The following is a 19,476-nucleotide window of genomic DNA, read 5'->3' on the forward strand; positions in this document are numbered from 1 at the left end:
TAATTGGGACACATGCGAACAAAAGCGGCAGCACTGATGAATTGGCACAAACCGCTCAAGCGGATCGGTGGCCGAGCGTAAACGTGTACTTGCTCAATTGGAGAGTAGCGCAGGTTCTTACATTACCGCTTCAAGAGGCAGCGAATAAAATGCACTTTTCCTTTCTGTGAAAGTGCGCATAGATGCCACGGGAGCAGATATGGCAGTTGCATCAGTGATGAGCACGCTGCTGTGCAATGACTAAGGCTGCTATATAGTGCCACACAGGTAGCAGGAATGTTGGCGAGAGAAAACTGCGAATTTCGCTCTTCGCCGTTGATATGTCCGACGTGCCCTAACATGACATATGCCGTAACAAATTACTCATGTTGGATGTACTCCTATGAAAAGTAAACTGCAGGATATGTCTAACGTACCTATAAAAAAAGTTAAGCGTACTCTTAGCCCACCTTTTTTGCAATGTAAACCATAATATCAATGCTAATTCAAATACAGCATAATAATTCAATACTATTATTTCAAATACCAGAGTTATTTTGAAGAGTAATATAGAGGAAGAGTCATGTAGCGTTCAATGTCATGGCAAGGCGAATATAATTTGTGATTGGCAATCACCCTCGAGAACCTGTGCCAATGTAATTCTAGAAGCGTACGGTGAGGGGCTAGTTGGTATGACATTATGGGAACAAAGAAAAACTGCGCAAAAAAAGGACAAGACAGAGAAAGAACCACACGACACAGGCGCAGACTAACAACTGGTTTAATGCTCCAACACCTATTTCCTACCAGCAACAGAACGTATGCGCACCAATCGCAAAGACCAATGCCGCTATCATGTAGTCGAGCCCAGAAACGCCAACTCCTTGCGGTACAAATGTATGGAAGCCTCACTAACACATTTATCTGGCCCTAATCTCGCGATTTCTAAAGCTTCGATTACTTCACGCTCTTTCTTATCCCTTGCGCGTCCGACAATCTTAGTCCCGCCGAAAAGTGGGGTACATTGCCGTCATGCCTGCAGGTCTTGCAATGCTTAGGAAGATGCTGTCCTCTAGAATCATCTAGGGAATTGGCATGTTCTAATAATCTAATATTAATGCAGCGGCCTGTTTGTCCAACGTACACGTTGCCACGACTCAGCGGAATCTCATAGATAACATTCGCACTACAGGGCACAAACTTGTTCCTGTGGTTAGTGCTGCACTCGATTTTCTTTTTCCTATCAGGTCTAACTAAATTGCACAGACTGGACAGCTTACAAGGTGCCGAAAAGAGAACCTGTATGCCGAATTTACCCGCGACCCTCTTCAGGCCGTGCGAGACCCTGTGGACATAGGGCATAACTTCATACTTCCTCCTCTCCTGTGGATCCACCCCACGAGGCTTTGAACTTGGTCGGAAGGACTTCAGCAGGGACTCGGCAACAGCCCGAAGAAGGGCCAATGGAAAACCGGCTGACCGAAGGCGATCAGCTTGGGCATCAAAACTAGACTGAACCTTATGTGGGCAGGACTTCACTAACGAAGCCCTGAGGCACGTTGACGCAATCCCCCTCTTGACCAGCTTCGAATGGCTCGAGTTGAAGGGTAGAAGTGCTTTTTTCGACCTAGGCATGTACGCCCAGCAGAGGTGGTCAGGATCGTTAAAAAATAATTTTAAGTCTAGGAATTGCAAGCAAGAGTTTTCAGGAAGTTCAATAGTAAAATTAAAACTGGCAAAAGCAGACTTAAAGGATGCTAAAACCTCCGATGCCACCTGTGTCAAGTTATCATTGTGGTCTAAATTTAAAAGAATTAAAAAATCATCAACGTATCGGAACACACGAACGATGCGGTCGTCAGAAAGTACCCGCGATAGCGGGCGGTCAAGGTCGGCTAAAAGGATCTCAGACAAAACAGGGGCTACACACGACCCGATACAAATGCCGCGTTTTTGCACATAAAATTTATCCTGAAAACTCACAATGGTTGAAGAAAGATATGCCTTAAGCAACTCTAGAAAACCTTCCACAGAAATACCACACGCATTCTGGAAAGACACAGCACCCGATCGTTCAATACAGTTCCGGACTGCGCAGAACAGGTCTTCGTGGGGAAGGGAATAGAACAGCTCTTCAATATCAACCGATAAGCCCGAGTTAACAGCAGAAAGGTTATCCCCTAGTGCTTGCGCCACACGGTCTGAGCTGCTACAGATGCAATTTCCTGCATCCTGTAGCAATGCAATGGGGGTGATGGGAAGTTCTTATTTTTCTTCGCTCTATATGGTGCATCGGTCAATGAAGTGGTGGCCTGATGACACGATATGGATGATAATTTTACGATGATGTCTACGACCGTGGTCGTCGTCGGTGTAACGGCAAGGAAAAACAGAGCAAACCCAGTCCGAGCTCCATACTACCGTCGACGAAAACGATAATCTTAGGAGTGAACGTAATCGTAGCCGTAGGCGTAGCATTTAAACACGGAGTAAGCCCAAAAGTGGAGAGAAATTATTATAAAGACAAAATATTCAATCTCCTACTTCTTCTATGTGCAATTTTTTGTATTTAAGAGCAATAATACTTTGCCTCATTCTTCATCGAAATCGGCATAACGTATGTGCTCTATATGAAGCAGGAAAACGGTGTTCAATTTCTCCGCTCGGTGGAGCATCAGCTCATTAAATCAGAACAGAACACATTATTATTCATGACCGAACAGTATACAACACAAATCGATTACACAGCTGGCACCCGAGAACAGAAAGTGAGTTGTTGCGGGTGTCCCTGTTACAAGGCGTTGCGTAAATACACTTCACAATATCGCGTAAGGACGTGCATACACATTAACATTTCAAAATTTAGAATCATGGGGTTTTACGTGCCAAAACCACGATCTGATTATGCGGCACGCCGTAGTGGAAAACACTGGACTAATTTTAACGCCATGGAGTTCTTTATTTTACACCTACACAGGTGTTATCGTATTTGGTCCCCACCAAAATGCGGGCGCCGTGGCCTGGATTGGATCCCGCGACCTCGGGCTGAGTATACACTTCGGTATCAAACAACACTTAGGCAAACATAACGCATGCAGAATATGATTGAGAGATAACAATAGTGGCCTGCACAGCCGGTGTGTGTAACAAAAAAACACAAATAGTCCCAAAGAATAGAAACACGTCACATTATCTAAATTTTTAGTCAAGCGTACATGAAAAACACTGTTGCATACCTCTTTATTGAATTCTCAAAATGTAAAAGAAATATTGAGGTAATGGGTAAAAAAAATATCCAATCACTGATAATTAAGTAATGTCAGCAAGAAAAGTTGTGCAAATAATAGTTGAAGTGTATCTTAAGTAAAATGCTCCGTGATTTGTACGTGTACAAGAAATAGCTTACTTCGACAATAATGAGGACCGTGTTAGGTATTGTGGCACGTGTGGATATAATGCAATGTAAGGAGTGTGCCTAGCGTTTCTCAGAAATTTGAAAGAAAGAGCAGTGATACGGAAGCGAATGTGGTTGGGCTTTAGTAAGATATTTACTGGAAGATAGTGTCAATGAGGCGGGAAAAACTACCTAGAAATACACTACTGTCAGTTTCATATCCTGAACTGCAATAGCGAATAAAGGCTCTAAACAGGTTTTGCTCTGTCCGGCCATTCGTTCCGTTGCAATGCGGCCTTCATCACTGTGGGGTGAACCATGTCTTGTTTTTTTAGTACATCATACTGACACGATAGGCAAGGCTTTACTACGATTACATTTATGTCAGCGCGATGCCACCTTTGTGGTGTCTTCTTCACCGTGCGGCCGTCGTCGTCAATAAGCTGCCTAGTCGTTGTAAGACTAGTTTTTGTTGTGGTGGCGTAGACCGAATTCCGCCGTTGTCATCGCTTTTTCTCGTCGTCGTGTACTGCTAAAAGATTATCAGCAGGCTTGCTATAGCTTTACACACATGCCCGTGGTTTGGCGCAATACCCACACTTTATCACATCGCATGGGAGTGCAATACGAATAAGGCATTCCACAAAATAGAAAATCCGAGTGCGGAGCAGTGGGAGAGCGTGCTCTCCAGCGGCGACCCTAGCCTCCAACGGAGGGAGGTGGATCATGCCCGACGAGCAGCCACGCTCAGTGGTGCCCTGGAATAGAGGCGCTAACCATGCAGGCCGGAGATCGGCATCAACCATTAGAAGATGAAGACATCCGGCCCGACCGCTTAATTACTCTTTCTAGGGCAATAAAGTTTACTTCCTCCTCCTCCTCCTACACAATGTTCGGGCGGACGAAGAAGTAAAACTTGTCGCACTAAATGGAATCGCAGCTGAAGTGGTCACCCTCAAGCCTTTCGATATATTAGCACTCGAAGGAACGCGCTACCACTTTGGTCGTCTGCCGCCACACTGACAGGCTACGATGTACATTGCCGGTCTGCCTTTGGTGAATTCAATTCTTGCCGTGCGTTCAATAAACTATATTCTTTTTTTTTTCCACAAACACTATGTCATAATTAGGAAAGAGTTCGCCTTCGTGCAGTGTGGGCCGACCTTCAATATGAAATAAGGGCCACGTGGTAGCCACGTGTACACCATACGGTACAAAGTGTTTGCGTCATCACAAAATGAATTTGAAGCTTATCTGTAACGAACACCCGGCAGATGTCCCGTCACAATATAGCACACTGCTGTATCAGCATGGCTTGATGTATACCTCAAGTTCTTTTTGTAATTTGTTGTCCCGCGCCGTTTCGTAGAACATAAAACTGAATAGTTCTTTCTGTCTCTGAAAACAGCTTATTCGCCTCGCTCTAGTAAGTACCTTTTCTAAATATGACCTGAAAGAACTTCGTGACGGAAGCCCAAGTCACCGTAAACAAAGCATGCCTTTATTGCCGCATGTTCATACTGTTTGTCGCGACATTTTTGTGGCATCCTGTCGGAGTGTGGTGGCGTCGAACTACATTACGTACGCGTATTACTTTGCACCATGCCATAACAGTGGTTGTATTCTGACGGCAGTGACCTCTTCGTTTTCATGCATTGTTCTTTTGTACTCATGCGTATGACATAAAACTGAGTTTTATTCAAATCTATTATGGGTAACAAAAGCAGTATATGTCCTGCAACAGCAAAGCTTGATGTATTGCAACACACTGCACAGAAATTTGCTGTTAGCAAATGAGCAACTCGGAATAAATTGCAACCACAGCATTCAAATTTTTCTCGAGTGTTATCGGACGACGAGACGGCGAACATTTTAACAATGCTTTCACGGCACTGCAATTACTTTTATGCGTTAAAAATGGATCACGCGAAAATTTATAACATGGTAGAATGAGAGAAAGTTCATGCAGCATTTCACTTCCAATAGCAGTGCATATCTTGCATCAAAGGTGATTTCCGAGAAACTACGTCGGTGTCTGCTCCGGAGGTCCGTGAAACAGCACATCTGAACGCTTAAAATTTTCCCTTCTTTATGCCGGACACTCAGTGATCCATACTCATTGAGCCAAGTTAGCGACAATTTTCCCCGATGAGCTACCCATTCGATCACTGGCTATCCAGAAACAGAAGTAAGCGGCAAAATGGTTAGACACAAACCAAGGAAGACACATAAATCAATAGATATATAGCCACCGGAAAGTGCGTGAAGTACCCTCAGAATTTCGACGCATTGAAATCACTCATGATTTATCTGGTGCTTGAACACGCGATTTATGTATTCAGAGAAACCATTTCAATGGATATCCAAACAAGCACCGCGAGTGGACTTCCGGGGCAGGGGCGAGGAAAGGCGGTCACTGCTCAATGAGCCAGCATGTCTGGAGGCAAGTGCGAGTGAGGTAACCCAGTTACGCACACGCCTGAAATGCCAATCGTCTCTCTATTGGAAATACGTTATGTCGCTGGTTTGCCACATTCTAATCGCATTAATGTCTACATTCATCGTAACATAGGTTCGGCCGCTCATTTTATTATTGCGACAGAATTCATCCCGCTATTACTGTTTACGGTAGGACTTTAGCGTTGAATGAATCTAGCGGCCAACGTATTCAAAAGTCGGTGATATTATATGTGAAAACCAAACCACGAATGTAAGGGACATCGAAACGAGGGACTAGGGATTAGTTTTGACCACGTGCGGTTCCTTAACGTACACGCAATGCACGGTACATGACCTTTCTTTTGTAATCTCGCCCGTATCGAATTGCGGCCATCGCGGCGTGGGCTTGTACGCCATAAGGAACAGGGCATTTTGTTAATCACTAATTGAGCTTCAATGTCACCTGTAACGAACAACCGCCAAACGTTATCCAGTATCAAAAAATCACACAGCTGCATCAGCATTACGTGATTTATTCCTCGCGTTCTTTCTGTAATTTGCTGTCCTGCGCTGTTTCGTAGAATACAAGCGCCAAATAGTCAATTCTGTCTGTAATAGCATGCAATTTTTTGTTTCTAATGACGTTCGACGTTCGGAAATAGCGTCTTGACAGCATATCCACTCGGCGTGAACATACCGTGCCTTTTTGCCGCATATCCATACTGTTATTTCTCGCTACAGTTGTGTTACATCCTGTCGGCGTCTTGTGGCGTAGAAGTACATTTCTTACGCATGTTGCATTGAACATAATAGTGGTTATACTCTGACGGGAAGCCCCTCTTCTTTTTTTTCTTGTATTGTTCACATGTAGTCCATTGCATACACCATAAGGAACAAGGTTTTTGCTTCATCACTACATGGATTTGAACGTTATTTGTAACGAGCAGCCGCCAGATGTTGCCCCGCAGTAAAATAGCGCACTGCTGTATTAGCCTGACGTGGTGCATTGTGCTCCTGTCATGCGGGCAAACTTAATTGCTCTTTGAGCAAGCGCACTTTTGCGCGTTGAGTGTCGTTCTTGCAGCACGCTGCTGCACGAGAAAGAAAAGTGTTAATTCAAATTGGTAGCGATAACAATCTGGAGTCAGAAGCCTCAGCATACAATTGCTAACATAAGAATGCGTGCACAAAAACAGTTTGTTATTATTCGATACAGCACTCACAGTCAACATAGTGCTAGCGAAGTAATTTAGTGCAACTTCAATAACAAGAATATTCATCACGAGGCACGACAAGACAACACGTCTTGACCAGTACCAGTCCAAGCGACGCGTTCTACCACAGAACTGGGCGGCCATTAACCGGTGCGGCCGCAAACAACCCGAGAGCAAGAGGTGTTTCTTGTTTAATTTTGACACATTTTATTACCTTGTAACCTAAGCAACTAAAAAGGGTTATTAAAAATTACTGTTGACTCTGCTTTGATTATTAGAGTACCCAATTTTCACTCATTGCTTATAAGGCTACACACTTCGTCACCACGATGTGTCTTGGCCGAACACACTCACCGACGAGTGGGCTCTGCAAGTGCCACTAAGCGTTCCCGTGTGGGAGTGTGCGAATGAAACTAGCGGGTAGTGAACTTGCTCAAGATCTCACTGCCAGAGGATCAACCACGTGCCTCCTTTTGTGAAACAGTCCTGCCCTATTGTGCATTCCTTCCATCTGGTTACACAGCTCCAGCGAGATTTCCCTTGCCCTCATGGTGCTTGGCTCAAGCAAAAGTTCGACTAATGGTACCACGAATACAAAAAAGCCCAACTTTCGTCTCCAGCACTCAAGCAGCTTTCACTGCTCTTGCTGTACGCGACATACAACATGCATCATCATCTATATGCTGACGCTTCAACCACGATGAATGGGTCTGCAGGATTGGTGATTTTTCCTGCAAAAACCTCCACCGTGAAGATTCGACTATTTTTTTTATTAATTTGTTTCCGCAAGCAAGCAGGTACATGGTTGTGGCGAAAAAACAAGGGGAAATAAGCTGCACAGAAAGCAGCTTGACTGGCCCAGGTTCCGTTTACAATGGCAGCAGCAGGGCAGGTGGGAAACGTGTTAAGGAAAAAAGAGGAGTAAAAAAGAAAAAAAAAGAGCAAAAACACCACGGGCGAAATTCACAAAGTACAACCGTACACAGTCAAGATCGCAGAAACACTTCACGCAGATTTTTCGCGGAACAAATGAGCACATCGATATTGCATCCGGTGAGAACATTGAGTATATAGGGCAGCCAGTAAGCATAACATTTGCTGGCCATAATTAGTACGAAGTCGAGGAACACACCAAGTCTGAGGAGCTCGAGTTGTGTAAGGGGTTTCTAGTTCTGTGAGATTAGTGAGAGAGCTGATGGCGCCACTATTTTTATCATATCTTGTGTAGGTTGATAACAAGCGCAGGTTTATTACGACAGCCAATTTAAGGGTTCTAAGCGCGCTGAAAAGAGGAGCGGAATGAAAATAAGGTTGCTTGTTACAAAGGACACAAAGAAATTTCTTCTGGATAACAAACAGCTTATGAATATTTGTGGCTGAAGTTGTCCGCCATACGAGGCAGCAGTAATTTAGGTGACTGAAAAAAAGTGAGTTATAAATCAGCAATTTCACGGATTGCTGCAGGTACCTAAAGGAACGGCGAACACCCAACACTTGTGACAGTTTGGCGGTGAGGATATCTAGATGAGAGCGCCATGTCACATCATGATCAAAGTGCACACCCAGATATTTGATAGATTGTACAACTTCACTAGTACTGGAGTTAAGCACAATATCTCCCAGCATGACATTCATATTTATTGGATGAAAGAGCAAGGCTTTGGTTTTTGCGGAGTTGACTGTTAGACCGTTTTCGAGGAACCACTGGTGTACTTCAGAAAGCACACTTTTAGCACTAATGCCAGGTCATCCCGTGATTGGGATGAAAAAAGAAGCGTGGTGTCATCGGCACACATAATGTACATTGTGCCAGAATCAATGGTAATAAAGTCGTTGACGAAAATATTGAACAAAAGAGGGCCCAAGATGCTTCCTTGTGGGACACCTACATGAACAGGAAGGACACTGGATGATAACCCATTTACAGGCCCAAATTGCTTTCTGTGACTCAAGTAAGTATAAAATATGCTGAGGGCAATGCCTCGGATGCCATAATAAGTTAGTTTACGAGCCAAACTTTAGATAAGTCGACAAAAACACCTAAGGTTAATAAACATACCTCAAAATTTTCAAGGATTAGTTTTTATGCTTAAACAGTGCTAGTTCAGTCGACATGAATCTGTGGAAAGCGTGTTGATGTGGGGTTAATATGTTATGCTTGTCAAGAAAACAGGATAACCTACAAACTATAATCTTCTCTTGTCCTTTGGAAAAACTCGGGATACGGAAATGGGTCTGTAGTTAGAAATATGTGTTTTATCACCTTTTTTGAAAATGGGGAGTACCTTTGCCACCGGCATTCTTTTTCGGAATTGGCCTTGGGAGAGACAGATATTGTAGCTATGAGCAAGAACAGATACATTAATATCAAGCACATAGCTGACAGGCCTGATTTGCAGGCCATCAGCATCACAGGCAGTACTGTTACGCAGGCCACGGAAAAGCAGTGTTATTTCATGTTCATTTGTAGGGTTCAAAAATATTGATTCCGTGCAGTGAGCATTTATAAATTTACAGGCACTCAGGCTGGCAGGTTGGTGACATGTACCGCTGAAATAATCATTAAAACAACCGTGAAGCGCATCACTACTGGTTTCCATACCGGTAATGTCATTGTGCTTCTGGGGTGTGACACGGTTCCCTGTTTGTTAATGGGTTTAACTTTGTGCCAGAGTTTACGGCTGTCATTGACATGTTAAAAAGTTATTTTCAAAATATGAGGCACGAGTCGTATGTAGCTGTTTTGTAAGCCGGTCACGAAAGGACCTAAAGGTTTGCAAATCAACAGGATCTTTGGAATAATTAAACGGATTAAAAAGCCTATTTTTTCTAGAATTCTTTTAAATAGGTCATTCGTGACCCACGGTTTGCGAATTCGGGAAGCGCGAGGCTTTCGTGAGCGGTACGGAAAATGTTTCTGCTAACACATGGTAAAGGTGTCAATGAGCAGCTCATACGTGCTGTCAGCTCACTGAGAATCATAAACACAACTCCAGTCAACTTTACACCGTTCTTTGCCAAAACGGTCGACGTTATCGCTGGTGGTGCTTTGAAATATAGGAATACATTCATTTCTATTTTTCGATTTACGTTTCCAGCTAAAAAGAATTGGCATGTGGTCGCTGATGTGATATGAAAGAACACCAGATTTGATATCAGCCTGTACGCAGTTCGTGATGAACAAATCCAGGCACGTTGAAGAATCAAAAGCGACTCCAGTAGGAGAGCGTATGACATTACGGCAGGCAAAAGAGTGCAACAATAGCTCAAAATCACGCCTCAGGACAATGTTAAACTAAAGATCTATATTAAAGTCACCGCCGATTATGATTTTGTGCTGGAAATCGGAAGTGTATTCGAGAAGCCTTTGAATGAAGAGCAAAAAGCAATTGGAATTTCCATTTGATGGACGATAAAAAACCCTGTGAACGGTACGCACGGGAATGATTGACAGCACTTCATAATCATTACTGACATACGAAAATTCCTCAGCACACTTCACGTTGAGGCAGCTTCGCATTAGCATGCAGACACCATCGCCACGTTAAGCATTTCTGCATCGAATAAAATAATCATAGTTCGGGCAGCATAATAAAATGAAACTCCAGATCCAGGCCGCTAAACATGGCGTCAAGTTCAGCTGTCTTCTTTCTCGCCGACTGACAGTTTACACGAATACAACGAACTGATTCATTGTGCCCAGGTCCAATGAACGCCTTTAATTTGGAAGGAAAAATATAAGGTTCACACAACGATGTCATTATGATATGAAAGAAAAATATGTGTTGTTACTTGGACCTAAAAGACCAGCTTATCAATGTCAGCCGCGCACTCTATTAGGCAAGCAATCTGACCCTCTTCTTTCCACACGAAGACTTTGCCATTACGGTACCGTGCAAAGCTAAAATTATTGACACCGGCCCCTTCCTTTGCCGTCTTCAGAAGCATTCGATCCTGCGTCGTCAGATTTTCCAGCATGAATGCATCAGGCACGATACCTGGAAGTAGTTTCTTTTTGGCAAGCCATTTGTCCTTTTTTGACTGGCAACTAAAACGAATGACTATGCTCGGTGTCGTGTTTCATCTTAGTCTATGGATGGCGGAGACAGTTTCCTCGGTTAGGGCAGCAAGTTCCAGTTTAGACGCTATGATGTTTAGCTTGTCCATGAGCGATTCGTCTTTGTCTTGCTTGATGCCATGAATTTCGAAGTTAAGCTTTCAACTATGATATTCCAGGTCGTTAACCGTGGCGCCGAAGGCCTGCACTTCAGTGCTAGCGCAAGATGCCTCAATTTTAGTCACTTTGGCAGCGAGCGTCTTTATTTCGCCATCATGCTTGACAATGTTCAGGAAGACATTATCGTACTTCTCCGATAGCACCTTTACTGATGCCTCGATTACACCAACAGTTTGCTTGAGTGGGAGCAGCTCATGGAATTTTTTGTTGATTTCCAGGAGCATGGTGACGATTGAAACATCCTGCACCTTACTAACGATGGAGCTGGCTTTAATAGAGCGGCACAAATGGCAGCGCCAGGACTTCTTAAATTCAACATCATTGGACCGAAATTTTTTCTTGGTTACTCCCGAACAATTATGACTGATGTGAAAATGCCCCGAGCCTTCGCAGCAAAGCAGTTAGTCATCATTTACCTTATTAGACACATCACATTCGTCACAGAGTTAGGCATTCTGTCGGACGAACTGGCGGGTAGTTGGTTCAAGTGATGCGGCAACAAGTGAACAATATCGACAAGAAACTTGAACAATAAGCAGCATCAGTGGCCGACTATGCTTAGGCGGCTAACTAAAACAGGGACGGCACGCACCAACCTGTACCGAGCGTAGAAAATCCTAGATTAGACGCGTGTCCGCCCGCCGGCACTATTGCTGCCAAATGAGGAGGTCATTGCAGCGACGCCCATATTTATAGACGACGGTGGCGCCTTCCACTTCCGTTGTTGTGGCGTGGCTGTCTTCAGTAAGCAGATACCGGCAGCAAGATTGGTAGGTAGGGCAGGCATTGGTACGCTGGAAATCCAATGTGCACACGTGCAGCATGTGGCGTAGTGGAGTTCCGGGCTGCTGATAAGTTGAACATGATGCGTCGACTGCACACTGTAACGACAGTAGGAAATCCTCGATCAGACGCGTCTCAAGGCTCACTAGACTACATTGACTGCCGCGGAGCTCACTGCTATTCCTTGTGCACTTCGTGTAATTTCTGAACTACCCAAGAAATGGAGCGTGTTCAGTGACTCCGAGGCTGCTCTTCATTGTTGATTTCTGCTGTACGCCGCGGTCCCCACGAGTAACTAGTTCTAGAAATCATACTGCTGCTTCACCTCCTCGTCGACCAAGGACACGACATCATGTTACAGTGGACTGCAAGCCACTTAGGTATAATGGGCAATGATCATTCCGACGCAGCAGCATGATCGGCATATGAGGAGGGCCTGCAAGACTCCATTCCATTCTAGAGAACATAGGCTGCAATGAAAATTCGTGTGCTTGCAAATGAAGCCATCAGAACTTTATGGAACACACCAAGCTTACACAAGCCCTTTCGCCTTCCGAGTCGTTATGGACGACAGCGCGGCTTGCAGTCACTGCGGCGGCGAGAAGACCATAGAACATTCGCTTTGCCACTGTCCTCGATACAGCGCGTACTGGCCGTCACTAGCGACCGCGTTGGCACGCCTTGACGATAGGCCACTTTCAGAACAGTCCGTCTTGGAACGCCGACACGAACTGTCGTCGCGCTAAAAGTCGGTCAAGGTTTTGTTGACCTTTTTACATGGCAGAAGCCTATATAAAGACAATAAGGATCCCATTCCGTTCCTTTTCATTTTTTTCACGCTTTTATTTCTGTCACGCTCTTTTCCCGTCTTTGCTTCCCCTTTCCCTTCCCCTAGTGCAGGGTAGCAAATGGGAGGTTTTAACTCTGGTTAACCTCCCTGCCTTTCTCTCATTTGCATCTCTCTCTTGCTCAAAATGCACTTTAGTTTGCCCGTGTGACATGCGCATACCTGTTGTACTTTCTGTAATTTCTTGTTTCGGAATGGTGATCTTTTATCATTTTTCTTCTAGGCAACGTTTTACACAAAAATAGTGTCCACTCTGAAGAACTCTATAACCTTACGAATCTACGGTTGCTAAAATAAGGCGTTCGCTCAAAGTTGAAGAAATTTATTGAATCCGTTACTCTGCAGAATGTATTTCAGTAGTCAAGATCACGAAGTTTTTTAAATCAATGACATTCTTTGTTTCAACGACCAGCGATACAGTTTTGGCTCAGCCAATGCTCTAATTGATTGGGTAAACGGATTTGGGAGAAGGTACTTCGCCTGTAGGCGCTTTATATTCTTATCCGGGCTACACAGGAATTGAGACATGACGCAAAAAAAAATGTTTTCTTGAAGCTTTTTTGTTGCAGTCTGCCTATCTCTTATATAATATGATATCGGCGCTTCTCTTGCACTTCGCCCCTTGTTTCCTTCCCGTATCACGTAATATGCAGAAGGGATGAAAACAGCAATAGCGCAGCAGGAATGTTGAATGGTTTTCAAACTATAAGTGGCACAGACCTGCTAAGTACCGTGACTTCTTGTAACCGTGAAAAAGTCCTTTTCTTTTTGCACGTTATAGGTCCTAGAACGGGTTCACTTCGAATAATTTCGAACAATGCTAATTTTCACCTGAAACATGAAACGTAGATAAAAATGCTGAATATGGCATGGGCTTTAGCTCTAGATTCACATTAAACATTTGAATTTAAAAAGAAAAATTGCTTTATATAGTCAAAGTTATCTTGAGATCGGATCAGGAACCACGAGGCCAAAAGAAAAACTAGGACACCTTGTACACCTGAATTCATGCCCATACAAAGTACGTTTGTGTCTAAGGAAAACCGTAATACGCTTAGTGAGATAGAAATAATATTATAATAATTATTTTTTGCTAATAGGTGTCTTACCTATCATGAACTTAAGCTATCCTCCAGCTTATCAAGAACGCTATTATAGGCGGTGCATTACGTTTCGTGTGTTTTGAATGAGAATTCTGGAGAATTGACCTCAGTGTATGAAAATTTAACGTTGGGTCTTGCGAAGAAGGATAAATAAAGTATGAGCCCCAGTTTGTATAGAAAAACGTATGTACATTGTATCATACTGTAGGTTTATTTTTATTTCATTGTTGTAAGTACATAACAGACAAAGGCATTGGTTATCAGAAATAAGCGCACATCGAAGACTGCCTGGTTGTCTTGAAACTGCGATATTTAGCGATGCATGTGTGGTGTACTTCTATCTAGTTGATATTTTTCAAATGCCAATAACCGAGTGCGGCGTGAAAGCTGTTCAACGCGATACACGGCTTGAGCCCCATCGCATATGGCTAGACATACAGAATTAGAGGCCATATTTTTGTCTTTCCTTTGTTTTTAATCGTTCCATTACATTCCTCTCTGCTTGCATGCGCACTAAAATACAGATGTTCGGCGATGCAGGAAGAGAAACACATGGCGGCGCAGCATCGTCGCATTCAAGAATATTAGAGAAAAAAATTTGAATTCGTTACGTTCAAAACGTTGAATATAATAACAAGCGACAGTAAGCGCCGACTAGGCCACCTGCTTCGTTCTGAACGAGACTGATATGAACGCAGGTTGTTGTGCCTGTTATGCGAAAATTTGTGGTCTTTCCTTTATGTAAAAGCGCTAAGACAATGAAATGCTCATCAATTGTTGGTGAGCATGTAAGTGCTGGTATGTGCAAGTTCACATAGCAGCACTTAACATAAACAGCCTTGCAAACATATGGCACAGTCAGATAAAGTGAGATTATTCCTGGCACATATTTCTTGCGCCCACACTTGCACAAGGAATGGCAGCCTTTTTTTGGGTCGAAAAAAATCCAACAGAGCAACAGAGTGGCTGTAAGGGTAGATTCAGCCCTGTAAACAGCGGCTGCTATGTGGTAAAGCTATTCCAATGCGTTTCTTTGCCATTCCTGAAATTAGCCCTGCGCAACTGATGAAAAAATTTCAAGGCGCACCTATTTCGCCTGTCTCTCACCCAACGCCATGAAAATAGCAAGAACTTGCAGCTGATATGAGCGTCCCAATTATTGATGCATGATTAGGTTTAGCACAAGAAAAAAGTCATTTCTAATTGTGTGTCTGTTTCACCATTATCCGAGGGCTATTGGCAAAAATTTTTCTGGCTGCGACCACTTCAAACGTCTGCCACGTGAAGTCGCAAAACAGCAAACACTCAAACGTTAAAGTAACGTGCAGCTTAAATTGCATTAATGTCTAAAAGAAAATGTTTTTTTTAGAATGACCGGAGACTATCCCATTCGAAAAGAAAAGAATATCGCTCTTCCAATAGCTCTGGCAATGGCTACACGGCGCTGCCAGGGAGAATGAGTTTGTACGCATTTAATAAAAAAAATTCTGCCATTCTAACATTTTCGAACACGGATGTGCGCGGCGGCATTACGACAATTTGAGAACTACGATGCAACGTTGCAGCACACGCTGTAATCTCAGATCCTGCAGCGGAACATACGTTAGCTAGGTCTGTGCGCGGATTCTAGTGGTCGAGAATTTAGTTCGAGCTGCGAATGGCGATGTTAAATCATATGCGTGGATCAAATGCTGCTTTTTAAGAAGATTCCTTGTGCACGCGCTCGAAAGCGCTAGAAAGCCGTAAAACTCGATGTTTACCAGTTTTCCTTGAGAACTAATGTGTTCGACAATGGAGTATACCTTGCACACAACGATTTAGGTTTCTTAGAAATCAAGTCGTTGTGCTGCTCTGATCAATACGGCTTTAGAGAAAAATATCACTGCTGTGGAACTCGTCTGCTCACATTTACAAATGATTTGTCTTCAGCTATTCTCCACACAGCCTTCACTGATAGGATATTAATCGATCTTGCCAAAGCAGTCGACTCTATTTGTCAAACACATTTTTTTACAGCTAAGCATTTTTTTTCTAGAAAACATGGTAAAATCCATCGTAAGTCTCTTGTCTAACCGCATGCAACTTGTTCCGCTAACACTTCCAATTCACCTTTGTCTCGCCTATCATGTAGTGTTCTACAATGTTCGATTTCGGGACCCCTGGTATCCTTTATCTACTTAACGATTACCTAATAGCGTTTCTTACCCAATAAAGTTATTTGCTGAGGACTGCATGATTTGCCACGACATTCTAATAACTGATGAGTCAGTTGCCGTGAAACTTGATCTCGAAAACATTTCTGCTTTCTATACCAAGAAATAGGCGGTGTGCAGCAGTTTAAAGGGTGTCTTCAACCTAAATCTCCGCGCCGACATCGGGGAACCGCAGGAGCACTACAGGGCCCCCTGCACTGCCGTCACACGCGAGAGGATGTCAGCCATACATTTCTGCACTTATAGGCGTTAAACGTAGTTAATAAATTTTCCGAGATGCATGATGTGTACCGACAGATTACCTTTATTGTACGAAGCTTGATGAAAGGAAATCTTTTCGTGCAGGAATAACTAATCCGCATGACAACGATCACAATATTAGTGCGACCAGAAGTCTCGATGGACTTCCGTTGCCCAGAAGTTGATGCCAAACATCGCGCAAATTTCGGGGCCAATTATATGTACAGTTACCATCATGAGAACAGCCGCAATGTGTCTGCTTTGTGGGGTGCTAGACATAGCCTCTGGCTTTCACCAGAAGTGTATTGGCTCACATTCACTTCCGAACATTTCTTCGGCCACCCATCTACGAATTAACTATCCCTTCCCTAATAAAGTACACGCAGTTATAGCATATACGGAGAGTGGAAAATACGACTTGCTTGCTTAAAGTATAGCTTAGAAACAAAATTTAGCAGGAATGCGTTAAATAGCTACAAAAGACAGTTGTCAAATCATCGAACACCCTTTCATTACTGCGCAGCATATTAGCGCAACAGAAATGTACGGCGGAGGTTCGCCAAGCAAAGTGCTCCTCTTAAGAGTAACTATGCAGTACGACAAGAAGCTTCGGAAGCAGTGGAAGGTTAAACCACGTGAGGGAATATACACGTATCTGATCACTGATTGTTGTCATGCTGCAGACATGCACATCGATTCTAACCTAGCATCTGCCTTAAACTGTGCTGTAAGCAACTCGGTCAATCTGTTGATCGTCGTCAATTGGGACGAGATGGCGAAAACGCAGAGTATGCGTAAAATTATGGGGCATAAGTAAAGAAACTTAGAGAATTGCTGTTGCTAGGAAGTTATGCGAAAGCAATTATTCGGAGAAAGAGTCAGAGGTCCATAAAGGGCCCCTCATCAGGTTTGGCCATTTTGAGCTGACAAGCGCAGTGAATGCAATACGCACTAACGGTCGTGTTTGCTATGTATTCCTTCGCTACGCGCCGCATAAAGAGCTGTAATTTCAAACCAAACGCAGCTTACCCTTCTCCTCGCGGGTGCCACGCTCTCCCAGCTGGAGACTGACTGGAAGCGCAACGCTAGTCAGCCGTGCAGTGACGTCTCTCAGTTGCACGTGATTTCGACAACTATTCCGGGCAACATCAGTTATTTGTTTAACCCATCGCTTAATTTGACGAACTGAAGTTCAGAGAAATAATGAAACGTACAAACCGAACATCTGCGTGCTTTTGTTTTATTTTGTACTGTAGCAGGAGAGAAGTACTTCCTATTCGTGAGCTTGCTTCCAGGTCATATAGTCGCGCACGCGGATAAAGAAACTGTCATTTTCTACTGTGTTGCAGCACGCGATCATGCTGTCACCCTTTGCGTCTGCCTCAGTGTTCACGTAGCACCGACTTATACCGCTAGTGAGGTGTTCTCGTACACAGCGCTCAAAATCATGCCCCGCACGTAACGAGACAAAGACAACACCTCGTGCTGGAGGCCGTCACCGGAAGTTGGCCTCGCAGCAAAAAAAAAAGCGACAAAAAGAAAGGAGAAGACGAAGCATGTGACGCAAGCGTCACGCGACCGTCCAGCTGCGGCATGGGAGAGCGTAGGGAACGAATTTATTTCCTATGCACAAAACTCATTGTAAGGTAACGCTTAAGGCATATTTAAAACACCTCAAAGTGGTTGCTCGAATAATCACTTACGCTTTTATTGCGTATGCACTCTTTGTTATATCCATGCAGGTATACTCCATCTCACCAAAGCATTCTGTGGACCGGCATCGGCGCCAAAATAAATATGAAAGGTGGACATCCAGCTGTCATCCGTTAACCAGTAGTAGATAAATACGCACTTTCAATGCACTACATTGCGTAGACGCAACGCCTGTTTAAACGCGAACATTGTTTAATTGCGCGAACAAACGAACCACAAAGACAGCATGGGACATGGACGAGCGCAGTCCATGTCCATGCTGTCTGCGCCCGTACATGTCCCATGCTGTCTTTGTGGTTCGTATGTTCGCGCAGTTAAACAATGTTCGCTAATATTTACCAACTCGCCCAACAACAAGTTCTTCTAGCCTGTTTACAAATTGAGCATTAGAAACGATCTCTGAACACGACAAATAATATCCAATTTGTGTTACCTTTACGTCGCAAAGAACACAAAACACGCTCACCTGCGGTATTGAATTTTACTTACCGAAATGATTTGATTTGGAAATGAAAATAGTCGTCCAGCAATTAAGAATAAATTTTCCGGATCTTTAAGTGGCTTCTGGGCCAATATCCTGCAAGGAAAAGAGAGAGAGAGCGTAAACTTTAATTTCAAATCAGCAAGATTTGAGTCCGGCGTCTTTTAGTGGGTCTGGGCACCCGCCGCGGACGCGGTTCCGAGACCTTGTCTCGAAGCGGCTTCCTCGGCTCGCTGGACGGCCCAGAGTTGTTCTGTCAGGTCAGAGCTGAGCAGTGCGGTCATCCAGCGTGACTGGAGGCTGGCGGTGGAAGAGACGGAGGGGTCGGCACTGCCGGACTTGTTTGTTAGGTCCCGACACTCCCATAGCATGTGATTTAGTGTGGCAACCTCGCCACACGATGTGCATCTGTTTGTAGTGTACATGTCTGGATACATGGCGTGCATGAGTCTGGGGTTTCTGTAAGAGTCTGTTTGTAATTGTCTGAAGTGTACTGCTTGCGTCCTGTCTAACATAGCGTGAGGGAATGGGTATATGCGTCTTTGTAATTGGTAGTGTGCCGTGATGTCGTGAAAAGTGGTCATACGATCCTCCCATGCCCAGACGTTTGCAGTACCCCGCGGGGGCTCTTCCTCCGATGCTGCTCGGTGAGTCAGGCCTCGAGCAACGCCGTGAGCCGCTTCGTTGGGGGTGCTCATTCCAGTGTGTGCCGGGATCCACAGCAAATGCCTTCGGGTATCAATGTCGGCCTCTCCCTGGTGTATGGGATGTCGCTGGAGTATCTGATATGCCTCTTGCGAGATGCGCCCATTTGCAAAATTGCGAATTGCTGT

General features: G+C 44.2%; 1 protein-coding gene across 2 annotated transcripts in view; it reads right to left on the reverse strand.

Annotated features, from left to right (window-relative positions):
• The window catches only part of LOC135909021 (uncharacterized), an 85,373-nt gene that overhangs the window by 24,149 nt on the left and 41,748 nt on the right, over positions 1-19,476 (reverse strand). The window contains exon 4 of one of the 2 annotated variants that reach the window (XM_065440881.1): positions 18,652-18,739. The exons of the other annotated variant lie outside the window; for it this stretch is intronic. Within the exon in view, the coding sequence (XP_065296953.1) occupies positions 18,652-18,739 (88 nt within the window). The remainder of the gene's footprint in view (positions 1-18,651; positions 18,740-19,476) is intronic. 2 annotated transcript variants of the gene reach the window in all.

This window comes from Dermacentor albipictus, chromosome 2 (genome assembly GCF_038994185.2).
Source record: "Dermacentor albipictus isolate Rhodes 1998 colony chromosome 2, USDA_Dalb.pri_finalv2, whole genome shotgun sequence".
In the NCBI taxonomy this organism is placed as follows: Eukaryota; Metazoa; Arthropoda; class Arachnida; order Ixodida; family Ixodidae; genus Dermacentor; species Dermacentor albipictus.